Consider the following 15,590-nt stretch of genomic DNA (forward strand, 5'->3'; position numbering starts at 1 on the left):
GCAGGGCGAGACACGGTAGCCGCAATGCCCTCACTTTATTAAAACGTCAATTATCAAACCAGCAATGTACTTCTGGAAATTAGATTATTCAGGAAATACTGATGCTTGAGAAAGGGAGAGACTTGGCCTCCAGCCTGGTTCCTGAGCTGACCCCAGGCGAGCAGGTGGCTTGCTATGGCCACACACTCCACCATATGTTATTTCTCAGTGCTGAGCATTGTATTAGCATCTGCAGTCTCTAAAATCATATATCTTTTTATTAGCACAGTGGAAAAATGAGCAAGAACAGCAATAAAATCAGTAAATAAAATAATAGAAGCTTCTGTGACACATAAAGCATATAGAACCGTTACATTTTAGCCTGGTATGTATTCTCTTCTGATGACTGAATATTTAGTCCAGAAAAATTCCACTCAGATAAAAGCAGCCATCTCTTCACAAAGGATAACAAGCGAAGCATCCTGAGAGACAAAAATAGGCTGTCTTGTAGCCTCTGTGGCTCAGCTGTTCTCTGACCTTTCCATACACAAGCTGCAGTCCAAATCCTCCACTGGTCATTAGCTGGGGAGAGGGACTGGTCTACTCTGTTGTTGTTTCCCAATTCAGCAATCCCGCATTGCCTATTGAGCTTTCTCAAGAGGAGGAATTTGAAGTTCTGGCCAGTACATGCTACAATCAGCAGCGTACATACTGGTTGTCTTTCAGGTTGACAGGCTGCCCCACCTTCAGTTGGGAGCATCTTTAATTCCTCCAGATACTGAAGCAACAGGTATCAGACGAGTGAGGTCATTCTTCTAGCATTTCCTCCAGCGTGGTTTGGAAACTTTGCTTGGTTGGCATTCCCACCTGGGAAAAGGAAAAAAGCTAACCTTAAATATGAAGAATTTACTTAATCCGTGACTGAAATACTGAATTCATGAAGTAAAATCATTATAAGTAATTACGTCTTGGCTGTTGTATCACGTGATGTGTGATATATTGGTGTATTATTATGTTACAAAGAATTAACGAGCTTATATTTCTTATGGCATAAAAGTCTTATTAACAATTCTTACTTATAAATAAATTGTGGAAATGTGTCGTACTCTTCTAGTATGTCATTTTCCTTTTGTACTAACAGTCAATTAAAGTGTTAGGACATTGACAACCTCTAACTATTTTCCACTCTGCCAGTGTTGACTGCAACCTTGAAACAACATTCAGACTTGGAAAATTTTCTGGCTGATGTTGCATGACATGAAGTGCGTGTTTTCATTTGCATGGCTGCATAGGTATAATAAAGGTCCCACCTTAATGGACTTGTGCAAATACCTCTCAGAGGGTGCTAAATTACTTTTCAAATCAAGTTTTGTTCCACACTGGACCTGGACCTCAGAAAAGCGTATTATTGTTGAAACTTCTTGTGCCAAACCCAATTAAAGGTACATACTAGAGAAGCAGTGCTGGGTGAATCCACCAAGTGCCTTGATGACATGGTGATCAGAGATGGTTGAATGAAACTGCCTCATTGTCTTAATCATTCTTTTTTCTTTTTTTTCCCTGCCTTCCCCTTATATTTTTTTCCAGGTGCGGTTAGAGTGGCCAACAGACCTCACAGTGAACCCTCTAGACAATTCACTGTATGTCCTGGACAACAACATTGTTTTGCAGATCTCTGAGAACAGGCGTGTGCGAATTATTGCAGGGCGCCCCATTCACTGCCAGGTGCCAGGCATTGACCACTTCATTGTCAGCAAGGTGGCCATCCATTCAACCCTGGAGTCAGCCAGAGCGATCGCCGTATCTCACAGCGGGATACTCTACATTGCAGAGACAGATGAAAGAAAGATCAACCGTATACAACAAGTCACAACCAATGGTGAGATCTCTATAATCGCTGGAGCCCCATCAGATTGTGACTGCAAGATTGATCCTAATTGTGACTGTTTTTCAGGTAAGGCGATGCTAGTTATTTCTTGTCTCTTATCTGTCGAGATCCCTTGGCACAGCTGCAGGTTAGCAAAGTGACAAGGGGAAGGAGAGGCGAGCAATGATGCAGTTTCGTTGGAAAGACAAAAGTCTTATCAGCAGCTCTTTGTGGATTTAATCCATTGGATGTAGAGATGCGAGTCTTCCATCTGGCACTGGAGGAACCTCAGCGTGTCTTAGCTTTTCCTCTTTTGATACAGAGATTACACATCGTTCAAAATTAGCTCCAGGTCTGCGTTTCTGTGTCAGCTATGTTTGCCCATGTTGAAGATCGTACCAGCCCCAGTCCAGAGATTGCACCTAAATGCTACTGGGTCCGGCAGCCCTTCTCACTAAGAAGAGCACCAAGGTGTTTCATATCCAGTGAAAAACACTATTTTATGCCTTATGATTGCTTGTGTCATGCTGCACAACCAGCAAAATGATGCAAACACATAATGTTCAGAATTTCTTCTTTGCGTGTTTTAAACTGGAACAGCCAGCGCCAGGCGCACACTGCACCACTGGACATTCTCAGCAACACTGCTCCTCCCCCCTGCGTGCACCAAAAGAAACTGTGGCGCTTTTTTTCATAAAAACATGTTTCATGATAGGGCAAAGGACAGCATTCTCATATAGAGAGGTGTGCAGTATGTTGTCCTCTTGTCATCTCGTAAGAACCACTGTGTTCAGCTTCATAATGTCATCATAATTCTTAAGCCTCCCATTTCAAGTAAAAGGTTAATTACTGACAAGAAGACATTAAGTATGTCAAGAATGGAGAGAAAAAAATGTAAATGGTCTTCCAGAGAAGGTGGTTTGCTGACCGAGCATTGCAGTCATAATCAAAGCCTCGCATGCACTGCCAAGTGCTGCCAGCTTCGGTTACGGCTGTGGTAGACCAGTGTTGAAAAGGATCCTGTTCAGGGTTCCTATTAAAGGAAACTACCCTCACTGCTGAAAAGTTAAAAACTCTGGCAAATCTAATGATTGTGCCAGGGCTGGGTTGGAGAAAGGCAGGGTCAGAAGACCAGGTAATTTGTCCACCTCCAAGGAAGCATAGGTTATGCTCAAAATCACCACCAGATTTAATTTCTCAGTCAGGAGAACAGGAGCAATACAAACCGTAATACGTTTTTCTCAAAGAATGAGGTTTAATATGCTTTCTTGCTAGTTACAGAAAATCCTGCTCATGTAAAGTCATTTTGATATTCACATGCAGCCCATAATAATGCAAATATCCTTCTCAAACCTTAAAACACACAAACCAAGTAAAATCAAGTAAATACTGGAAGGGGTGGTTTCTCAAGGCTCTTTCTGACTATTATTCTTGTTTAGTTTTCATGTAGTGTTGAGTTTTTAATAAATATAAACTAATCTTTACTTCAGTGTCATTTTAGCTGAATTACTAGGTTTTATTTTCTCTTTGTTTTATTTTCAACACGATCCTACTTTAACTACATGCCAACAGACAAATAGGGATGAAACTTCAGGTGTCTCTCTTTCTTTCACAATTTTGCCATTAATGCTTTCCTGAGCAGCGGGCTTTGGCCTTAGAAAAAACGCGTAAATTAGATAATTTATATTCTTGTTTGTCTTCACTGAGACTGATTTAGAATTGCACCAACCTTAGATAATATGGATTTAATTAGTTGGAAGAAGATACTGTTTTATTGACCTGTAAATAATACTGAGCAGAAGTAGTGTGTCAAGCTATGGGGATGAGCTTAAATGTGGACATTACAGATTACTAAAATTACCATTTCTCCTCCAGGTGATGGTGGATATGCCAAAGATGCAAAGCTGAAAGCACCTTCTTCTCTAGCAGTCTCTCCTGATGACACACTGTATGTAGCCGACCTTGGCAATGTTCGCATCCGTGCAGTCAGCCGAAACAAGGCTCACCTCAGTGACACGAATATGTATGAGATTGCATCGCCAGCGGACCAAGAACTGTATCAGTTCACCATCAATGGCACCCACCTGCACACGCTGAACCTCATAACGAGGGACTACATATACAATTTCACCTACAGCGGCGAGGGGGATATCGGCACCATTACCAGCAGCAATGGGAATTCCGTTCACATCCGCAGAGACACGAGTGGGCTGCCCCTGTGGGTCGTGGTGCCGGGAGGCCAGGTGTACTGGCTGACAATAAGCAGCAATGGGGTTCTGAAAAGAGTTTATGCCCAAGGCTACAACCTAGCTCTGATGACATACCCTGGAAACACGGGGCTTTTAGCAACTAAAAGCGATGAAAATGGATGGACAACTGTGTATGAGTAAGTCCGTGATATTAAATGCCTGATGTAAGGAACCCTCTTTTAAATGAACAATGAAATTTTTTTAGTCAGTTCTAGTAATTTAAAAAGGCACCCTGCTACTAGCAATGCATGAGAAAGGACAAGTAGTGCTGTTGCACAAGCTTTTACAATGAAACACAACCATTTCTTAAGTGCCAAAGCCTGTTATATGTAAAAGCTCTGTACATAGTGTTCATTATGTGTCGCAGAAACTGCCTGAAATCATATTTCATTTTCACTTTGTTATTGTGAATGTGTTTCTCTAAATGAAAATATGATTGTAGAATTTTCTGTAACTAAAGAAGTAGAGGCAAGTTGTGATATGAATAAGGAATTTGTGAAATTCCTGAGGAAGGCAAAAGGGGGGGAATTAGCATATTCATCAGAGAAGGGAGTGTTGTGAGAGTCTCAGTGGAAGGAATATTCAAAGACAAGAGTGGACTTGTCTCTATCAGCAGGGGAAGAGTATATATAATAACAAAAGAATATGTTGTAGCAAAAGGCTACATATAACAGGAGTAGGAACAGCGTTGTAAGCAAGACGTTCAGGAAACCTTTGACGGGACTTCTAAAGAGCAAGACAAGACAGTTAGAGATGCAGTCAGAACATCTCATTCTCGTCCCAGAGAGAGAACAACCCAAGAGGAAGTTCATTTTTGATTTATAAAGAGGTGCAATGTATCAGGATTTCTCATTATTTATAATTAATTGTCATAATCCCTGTTTGAGGATGTGACAAGTGATGGATGGAAATCATATGTTAACATTGTAGTATTAGTTCAGCGTCTTCAAGGAAGATAATAATGCCTGCTTTCTGTGGAGCATAGGAGTTCATGGTCAAAAACTACAATGAAAAGCCATCCAGGTGAGAAATGAACAGAAAACACATTGAGGGGAATTCAGTTACTGCATAAGTCACCTGGAGAGGTAGTTGAGTCACCATCATTACAGGTTTTTAGACTTATATTTTCTTAAAATGGAAGCAGAATAAAAGCAGAGAAAACTGCTGCCTAGTGCATGGGATATTTTATTCAAGGGGATGTTTTTCCATCTTGCCCTCTGTTATTCTGCCAAAGACTAAATTGATAGGGTGGACGTAAGTATAAACCATTAGAGAGGGCCATTTTTGATAATATGTGGGAAAACAAAACCATACAGGGCCTTCCTGGTTCAGTTCTCATTATCAGACATCTATTGATATGAATTTAAATTATCTTGCAACAAGACAAAGCTTGTTGTTGTCCCAGTGCTGTTTAAACACTGATCTGAGTGTTAGCTTTTATAAGCAGAACTGACTTAAAATATATGCTGCTTTGTAATAATTTCAACGAGTGATCCATTTAAATCCCTACTTGAACATGGCATCAATCCAGACCATGGACCAAAGACACTTTCGAAAAGCTTTTACAGTAGCTCCAAGTCATGCCTATTACTTCTCAAAATGCTGAACACCATGAACACCATACAATTGTGGTGTTCAGATACTTTTTAGTCATGTGCTTCTAAATCTCGGTATTCTTACTCTGTCCCATTGACATCAAGTGTAAAGCATTTTGCAGGATTAATGCTTGTTCCTCTTGTCTTCTGGCAAGTTGTTAAAGTATATCTCAAGGATATTAAGATCTTTTAAAGGACTTCACTTGCTTAAAGTGCCTCGCATTGTATGTAATACAGATTTCTTCACAAAGAGATAGCTGTGCCTTGAAAGGATTGATATTATGTATATGATTGCCACAAAGAAATTTTGCTAAATTAAGCAATTTTTCATACTTTCACAGCCTTAACTGCAGGTAACACTGTCCTCACTGATGCTTCGCGTTGCCTGGGGTTTGCACGACCGTGCAGTTCTGCAGTCTAGATCAGACAGTAGAAATGAACAGAATTACAGTTGCTGGCATTACAAAAACAACATTGGAATTAAATAGTGGCATCATGTCATAAATATTTATGTTCAGTGCAATATTTTAAGTCATTTTCGTAATATATTCCAAATTCCTGAATGGCTGATACTCATTGCCCAATCTGCTGCAGTCAGAGGGGCAGTTGACTATAATCAGTGCTGCGCTGAGTAGATGTGCTTTCAGGAGGTGCTGCTCACCTTCTGCCATAAATAGTTCATGGGGCGTCATGGTCCATAGTCATCCTTTAACCAGATGTTATTTTCCAGACAGGTCATATTCTGAACTGACACCTGATTTCAGTTTGAAAATTACGTTTTTTTTGAAGGGGTTACTTATATGTGAATTGCTTCTGAGTCCTATATGAACATAGTATTGAAGCTAAGAGAATTATCACACGAGCAACTTTCAAATTGCTTGGAATCATCTTCTCTATTTAAGCTGGATTTGCATTCACATCCAAAAGTTCAACCCATGGCACTGTCAAGCTGAAATAGGGATGAGTTTGTTTAACAACACGTATCACACATACTTGGGAATATGAGCAAAGATAATGAACTGTTCAGAACATCTACCTATATGTCAGATTCACTCACAGAGGGAAATTATTAAGAGGTAGAAAACCACCTACAAAAGTACTTGTCATCCATCTACTCTAATCTGATGGAATGGAAGTACTGAAAGAGCTCTTGCATAAAATTATAGCTAATGTACAATTTTCAGTCATCTAGATTTTTTAATATTGTATCATTAAAGCTGTAAAAAGGGAGGGGGAGCGCTGGGCCTCTATTAAATCAAGGACAAGAAAACACCTGCAAGAAACAACTCTCTCTGAAAAAATTAATGAGACCGCTTTCCCTTTGAAACGATATAACTCTTAACTGTCCTACACATAGAAATGCAAATGGATTGTGAAGCTATATCCCCAAGTGTGCATTTCAAATATTGGTGAGCACTTTCTCATGTGAGTACTGAAATCAATGCAATTATTTGCATGATTAAATGGTCACTGACATGATTAACAGTGGCATAACTGGGCCCCAAATTAACATTGAGAAATATGTCATGACTCTGCCCCTATTAGTATGGGTAGGATATCGCTTTGCAGGAATTGAGTCCCAGTGTGCTACTATTCATCATGTGAAAGGTGGCAGAACCTCGGAGGGCTGGGTTTCTTGGGGCAATCTGGAATAAGAAAAACCTGTAAAGATGGTCACACTGTGGAATTGTTACCGGGACACTAATCTGCATGTTCTCCTTGAAGTCAGTGGGACTATCTACATGAGTCCATTGGCAAGTGCTCTAGTGTCATTATAATTCAGTACTGTATCTGGCCAGCCATCCGGTAAGTTTCCCCCATTTTCAGCTGCACAGGGAGTTTTGTAGCTCATCAGCAGCACTATCAGCAGCAAACCTGGATCCTTAGCAAAGATGGATCCTGAGTCTTGCACGCAATTACATTCCAATAAACTGGCTGCATTTATGCCATAAAAATGCATGATTTGGGGATTTTTCTATGGTACAGTAGAAAATCCAAATAACCTACTAAGCTGTCGTATCTATTTGATCAAACGGTAAATGAAATACAACTGCCCAATGTCCACAGAGTTTTCTAATGCTGAAAGGTAGTGATCTGAGTGAATTTTAATTGCTGGGTGTGGCATCCAGTCAATTTACACAGAACCAGCGTTAAGGGTGGAATGTAAATAAGTTGCATGATGTATGTGAGGGCAGTAGGAGGTGAAAGAGAGAGAGATATTATACTGTATTTAACATTTGATTAATTTATTTGTCAAAAAACACAAGATGGTCACTATATCATTCTGCAGTGTTTTGTTTGAAAATAACAGCTGCTCAATTTTTCTTTTTTATATTGGGGGAAGAGAAAATTTCCTGATTTTTTCAGCAACACTTCTTGTGATACATAGATTTTGTCTGAATAATTAGGGGGAAATAAAGATCCTAAGGAAATTATGCCAGCACATTAAAGTGAAGGACATAGCCAGATCTTCTGTGGATGTGAATTGTAGAGCTCCATTGAAGGCGGTGGAGCTTTGCCTCTTGATACACCATCTGAGGATATGTTTTGTCAATGACACACAATAGTTAATAGATCATGAAAACTTAATTATACTTTCCTACCTGCACAAATAGGCTTCTATTTTATAAACACGGCTTGGTTTTACTCAGGCAAATACATCTGCAGTATCAGTGAGGTGTCTTGGGTGAGTAAAAACGTGTTAGCACCTATAAGGTTTTTAAGAAGGAAGGCATTAATATGAAGCAATATCAAGCACCAAGCGATGTTGTGCATTGTTTTCCATGTGAACCATCAGAAAGAACAAATATATATGCGGAACTGAAAAGACCTATTAGAAACACTGCTCCAGAGCTTTTGAATTAATTATTGACTTTTTCATAACATGGCCCAATTCACATAAAGTACCTTAAATGAAAAGAGTTTCTTTAGCGTTGATGAAATTTAGGTGAGCTAAAATGTGGTGCTCTGGATTCTGGTGCTGTTACTTGTGATGAGAAGTTCCTGCTGATTTGAGTAGGCCCATGGGAAACGTAACACAAGAGTAAAAACCATGTAGGCAACTTAATCGCTGCAGATTTCAATCTAATTTTATCGCTATTGTTACGCTTTAGGTCCCCTTTTTAAATTCACCATTCATATTATGTACTTCACACACCAGCAACAAAAGGCAGGTTTTGAGTGTTGCAGGATCTAAGAATTGGGTTTATTTAAACTTATGGGTAAGAAAACGCCTTCTGGGGGGCGAGTTGGTTGCCTGAATGCCGAGTGACCTCCAGCGGCCGCCCTCCTGTATCACATGCCAGCGGGTTAAACCCCGACAGTCTGTGCACAGCGCTGAAACCTCTGGCAGAAGCTGAACGATGTAGGGAACATCTCATACTATTCCTAGTTGCATTTTATCCAGCACCACTAAAAAAGAGTCTAAGCAGGAATTCAAATTAGGGAATGAATGTATTTTGGGTCAATAAATGGGCCAGTTCTTACCTTTTTACTTATTGTACGGTGTTGATAATGCTTCTTGCTTTTTTTCCCTTTTTTTTTTTTTTTTTTTTCCTTTTAGGAGTATCTGCAAGACAATACTGATGTATTTTCATGGCTCTCTAACATGATGTCTTGCAGGTATGATGCCGATGGCCATCTGACCAATGCAACCTTCCCGACTGGGGAAGTCAGCAGTTTCCACAGCGATGTTGAAAAACTGACGCGAGTGGAACTTGATACTTCAAACAGAGAGAATGTGATCACAGCCACAAACTTCTCAGCTACCTCTACAATATATACTTTAAAGCAAGGTAATTAAAACATTTCTGTTATTTCTTCCCTAATTATTATGTTTCAAAGCCTAGACATTATTGCATTCTTAACTGTTTGCCAAAAAAGACATTAGAATTAGTTCGTTTGTTTCGTCCTTGCTTCAGTACAAATAGCTAAATACTACTTATAATTCTCCTGGGGTACCAATTAGGAACAAACCACAAGTGATTTCTTTTCCTCCTAGAAGAGTCCCGTGGATGGATTCTAGTTATTGAAATCTCTGATGTCTCCAGGCTTTACGTGCTACTTTCTACTTCAGTGTCTGGAGGACTTAGGCCGACCTATAATACATTGAGCTTTGTTATCCTGAGAAATACTGCCCAGAAGAATGGCACGCTCGACTGACGTTTTAGCACTGAAATGCCTTGTTTGGCCAAAGCCGTGAATTCTTTCTGGTAGTGCTATGTCCTGGTGACGGCACTTGTATGAAGGAGGAAAGCATGACCCACCTCTGCTGGTGGCTGCCTTGGGGATGAGATTTGGACTCAAACCCTGTAGACACCACAGGATTTCCCTGGCAATATCATGTCTCTCGAGAAGAATTTACTCTCTGCCTAATGGAAGTGCCCCAGTGTCCTCCTCCAGATTTTGCAGATTCATCACCAAAGTTCTGGTTTGATATAGTTTAATCAATCTATGTTTTTTTCTCTATGTTGATTTTTTTTGTTGTCAGTGGATTGTTCAGGCTTTGAGAGAGCAGGTGCTGGGAAATAGCACTCTGATTTCTGGTCTGCTGTAGAAAAGCTTTGTAACTCTGAGCAAATCACAGAACTTTTCTTTCTCTCAGCTTTTGATCTATAAGAAAAAAATAGGAAGAAATCACCTCACAAGATACTCACTCATTCCCCTTCACTATTGCATTGCAGAAACAGCACTGAATGAGTGGAAATAATTATATTATATTGTCATATCGCCTGTTAGTCTAGTCTGAGTGACCCGTCTGCTCTCTTGCATCATCTACTGACTGCCTGATTGTATGTCTGTCCTTAAATCTGAAACTCCTCAGAGTTGGTATGTTACCAAATTCTGTCTCAGGAAATTGATAGCACACCATGGGCAGTGTCAGAAATGAACGGCTGTAGTTATTATTATAGGTATCATATTTATGAATTCATATCATTTGCACATTTCCATATCTCTCTGAAACTATCACAAAGCACCCTGTGAACAACCATTCAGACATGGTATCCTAACATCTGAATCACAAAGTCTCTTTTAATGTAATGCCTGTTATCTTCACTTTCTGACATACACAACTATTTTGTACATATTCACATCTCAAGAGCTGGACCAGTTACTTTTGTGTGGACCAGCTTAAAAAAAAAGGATGCTTTTCATAGTCTCTAGCTGGTATTTTAAGCGTGATATTTTCACTTTGTGTTTTAGCACTAAACATTCAGGCTCGTGATCGAATTGCCCCCTGATAGCTGAGCCTCAGTCACCTCCTGCGTGCGTGTCCCTAGACTGACCAGATGCCAGGCAATGTGGCACAGCTCTTCCTGGAGTGGAGGAATGACAGGGCACAGGCAAAAAAAAGGGAACATGCAGTGGCTCTATGCCTTTGTGTCCTTACAGTGGAGACCTGTTCTGGACCCTCTGCGTGCTTCTGGCAGTTTTGGGGAGGGGAAGGAGGCTGTGCTAGGTCATCCCAGCTGCGCTCAACAGCCCTCTGCAGCACAGTCCTGAGCCTCTGGAGCTGCTTGCGGTGCACCGTTGCTGACCCATTCATTTTTCTGCCAACAACTGCTTCTCAGTGGGTCTCTTGCACCAGGCTTTCAGGCTCGTGGCTGACCATGACCGTCCTCTACCCCAGGGTCCTGCTGCTAATGGGGAAGAGGAATGATACAGGCATAAGGGACAGAATGGGAGAGTAGCCATAATCCTAGACATTTTTAAAACAGCTTTCATGCTTGACCTTAGATACTCGTTGCAGTCATTCAAGCAGTACACTAGTCTGTTTACAGATCCCAATGTGATAAAATCATCAGAATATTGGTGCTCAAAACCCAGCCTATGGGTTTATGTACTTTTAGGCTGAAAGCAAAAACTCTATTCCTGCTGCAGGAAACGTTCACAATGGAAATCATCAGCCCAAACGTAATCAAAAGCTTTTTGATATGGGAATGCCTGGAGGTTACAGGTTGCGAAAAAATCACACTGCAGTTGGTGTATGTTCAGCTGTCTGTAACCTAGGGACAAACAAAGCGCTATTGCACCTACCATTTGCTGCAAAAATGTGGCGATCTGAACTTTTCTCTCTTCCCTGTTTTTGCTTGTTGTTTTTTGACAGATAACACGCAGAATATCTACCGGGTCAGCCCAGATGGGTCTCTGAGAGTCACCTTTGCCAGCGGAATGGAAATCACACTTAACACGGAACCTCATATTCTAGCAGGGGTTGTCAGCCCCACTTTAGGGAAGTGCAATATCTCCCTTCCTGGAGAGCATAACTCAAATCTCATTGAATGGAGGCAAAGGAGGGAGCAGACCAAAGGCAATATCTCCACGTTTGAGAGAAGGCTAAGGGTAAGGCTTCCTCTTGTGTGAAGTGCAGTGTTCCCTTTGAAAGCCATTGAACTAAAATCATGTTGAAATGTTCTACTTTGTAAGAAGAGCAATGGAAAGTTTGTATCAATGGTGGTCCCCAGCCATGAATTTCAAAATCAAACTTCTCTGACAGTCACAGGGATGTTTGATCTCTGTTTGATTTTGGTTGTGAGATTTGACCTCAAGACATAATTACTTTTTTTCTTCCTCATCTTTTTCAACTAAGAACTTAATTACAGCTTTGGAAGAAGCTGTGAGCAAAGGACTATGCGTAGTTACTCTGGCACAGCAGCAGAGTCGGAGCCACATTCTGCCCCTCTCAGATATATCGACTTTCTTTCTTCTGGGGAAATAAGAGGTGCCAGCCTCTGCCTGGGGCAGAGGGTCACACAGGGCACACCTTGGGCGTCCTGGCCACTGCATTTCCTGCAAGCCAGAGTGACGCAGAGCCTCCCCGTGTGTGCAGACAGGCTGTGTACTCTGCCCTCTGCCACTCGCTCTCAGGCCCCCTCACTCCCTCTGGCTGTGTTACACTATGGCGCTAATAAAGAATTACTTTAACATTGCATCCATGGTTTATATTTATCTGTGAGGAGAACTCACAGATTACAATGACAGATGGTCAACATTCAGCATTTAATTAGGTAACACTAAGGCTCAAAGACACCGCTACCTTGCAGAACAGGTTTTTTACTAAATCAGTTCTGTTTTTCACATGAATATTTCTTAAAATGCCTGTACCACTAGTATGTATGACTGGGAATTTTGGCTTTAAAAATATTGCATTATTAACTGCAACCTGCCTGGATAGGTATTATCTCTGAAGGCACATCTGTTAGCTCTGAAAATATAGAGATGGTTATTAAAATCTCTGGATTGTCTTTTGATTATGAGATCCTATCCAGTTTTTAAAAGTGTGTCATCTGATTGGTTTTCAACTGTGCTGATCAATCAGAAATGCAAGACTTGGATGATCTGGCCAGACTGGCTACTGAGTGCGAAACATCCATTTGAAAGGACATCTTTCAGATTTGACAGGCACCGTTACTTTATTAGGATCTTGCAAGTGGGGAAAAACTTTATTTCTTTTTTCTTGCCCATCTTCTGACTGCCTCCTCTCTAGCACAGTGTGAGTCCTCATAGCCCTGTCTAGGGAGGCAGCTGAACTTTTTACAGTGGCAAATGTGCATTAAGATGGCAGGATCCAAACTATGGCCTCCAGGGCTCACATTACCTAATCAATTGATTTCTGTGCGATATTGGGCTTAAATAACTATGTGGCACATTTTTTTTTAAGGATCTTATGTAATAAAAGTCTTAAACAGAAAGGATATAGTCAGTCATCTATTCTGCTTACATTGCCAGGGCAAGTTGTTCATGACAATTATATTTAATATAACTACTTCATCCTGCACAGTTTTCCTATTATGCAGTTTATATTTTCTATTGTTGAAAATGATTGCGGGTTCTTTTAACTCATTTTCACTTGCTTCTGCGTGATCCTTAATATTGCCTGCCAAGAAAAGGGAGGAAATTTACAAACTGGTCAGGATTAAATGGATTATGGCTAAAGGCATAAAATGCTCATTGAAATACTGCAACACTGAAGCTAGAGCTCAACTGATTGACCTACCTCTGGATCAGTCTGTTGGTGCATAGAACCGCTTCTGTACTCCTTTCTCCCCCTTCACCTTCATCCACTGAGAGGTTGGAAGGTGAAGGAGAAGTGTAAGAATGACTTTGATGTGCTGCTGTCTTATATTCTCTGTCCTTCTGAAAATACCCACTAGAATCACAGCTGTTGAACATTGCAGTGTTATTTCTGTAAATTGTGTGGGTTTATACCTACCCAAGATCAAGGAGGCTTATGGATTGTCTCTGCCTACTGAGAAGGACAAGTCAGCTGCCTGTATTACAGTCTTTTCCTCTTCCATGACTGTGCTGAGCTCTAGGACCATCTGAGGGCTGTCAGGGCAAGGCTGAAGGGAATCTAGTGGGTTAGCACATTAAATGAGGATTTGATAGTGGAAAGGAGGAGAAGTGTTCTGCGCATAGGATACACCATGTAAATAGGCGAAAGAGAAAGGGACAAGTGGACTCTTGAGGCTGTTACTAGCAATAAGAAGGACTTTGGAGGACAGGTGAAATACATGGGTCCTGGAGTTCAGCTTTAGCACTGAGATGTTTCCATGGGATGCTGATGAAGTGGGAAGTCACTGGAGGCATAAGGAGCTGGAATAGTGCAGCTGACAAGGAAGGCAAAGGAGCAGCAGAATTTACCCGGAGACAGCTACCTTTTCTTGGTGATTGAAGGAAATTTACAGGAGCAAAAATACCATCGTATAGTGTGTTTGAAGCAGTATGCCAGATAATGAAAGGCATCTGGGGCTTACTGTTGACAGATCCTTGAGTACTGCTGGGGAAAAAAAAATGTGGCATGATTAGAAGCCCTTATGCTGGATGAGGTTCTGGTGAGACCTTCTGAAAACTTCTAGTGAGTTAGATTTTAAAAAGAAAGTTTTTAAGCACTTAATATGCCATGACTGGCACCATAGGAAGTGTGTTAGAAAGCTTGCAATGTAGGGCAGAAAGAACTACTCTGAACTTTGAAAATGCATGTAAAGAAAAGCTCTGGGAATTGGACCAGTTCTCAGTGGAAATGAACAGACTTGCAGGAGGCCTCAGTTAAAGAAAAAAAACCCACACAATGGAAGTTTTCGAAGGGGAAAAAAAAGCATAAAAATGAGGTTTAAAGATGTTACTTAGAGATCAGTGCTAATACCATCATTGAAACAAACAGCTTTAAGGGCTAAGAGGTATAAATTAGAAGGCAGGTAACTGGGGATGAAATAAAGGATGACCTAGTTGAAGAGAAGAAAGCCTTTACTTCTCTGCCTGGTCCTAACATTTTTAATGCTTAATCACAATTAGCAACCATCTTGAAAGCATGTGACACTATTAGTGTTATTTCCAGTTTTGGAAAGAGGCCACTGTTAGCACATTCTGAATAATGCTGTAAATGGTGTGTTTTAAAAAGTGGGATTTTTGCATGGTGCAAATTCTCTGCTCTAGAAATAGAGCAGAAGTGTGTAAGTTAACTGAAATTCTAGAACAGACATTTAACGTTATCTCAGTATCTAAATCAATGTGGAGAAAAGGAATTAATCACAGGGGGTTTTTAAGTGCAGAACTGCCTGCCCTGGCACTTCCTGAAAGTATATAAAACAGTCTGTAGGCATGTATGCATTTTATATTAATAATAAATCTATGTACAATCAGGCATTTTAACATCAATCTTAATCTAGCAAGACTTCTTTTTTATCAATTGAACTGCTATTTTAATTGACTTCTAAAAATGAAGCAAAGGCTGTTGTTAAAACCAATGAGCATGATGCATAGTAATATACTGATTAGAATGCAGCTCGGTTCCCGCCTGTCTTTTGCATAACTTAGAGGAACTTGGCTTTGGATGCAGTCCAGGTTTTATAACTAAATATCTACAAAATTGAAAATTGAACGCTTGGCCAGTGTCACTTA

General features: G+C 40.6%; 1 protein-coding gene across 8 annotated transcripts in view; it reads left to right on the plus strand.

Moving 5' to 3' along the window:
- TENM1 (teneurin transmembrane protein 1) overlaps positions 1-15,590 on the plus strand; it is a 995,213-nt gene that overhangs the window by 966,247 nt on the left and 13,376 nt on the right. For all 8 annotated transcript variants that reach the window (XM_074599876.1, XM_074599879.1, XM_074599878.1 and 5 more), the window contains 4 exons: positions 1,567-1,933; positions 3,722-4,232; positions 9,312-9,484; positions 11,797-12,032. In XM_074599876.1, coding sequence (XP_074455977.1) covers positions 1,567-1,933; positions 3,722-4,232; positions 9,312-9,484; positions 11,797-12,032 — 1,287 coding nt within the window. The remainder of the gene's footprint in view (positions 1-1,566; positions 1,934-3,721; positions 4,233-9,311; positions 9,485-11,796; positions 12,033-15,590) is intronic.

Source organism: Larus michahellis, chromosome 9 (assembly GCF_964199755.1).
Source record: "Larus michahellis chromosome 9, bLarMic1.1, whole genome shotgun sequence".
Classification (NCBI taxonomy): Eukaryota; Metazoa; Chordata; class Aves; order Charadriiformes; family Laridae; genus Larus; species Larus michahellis.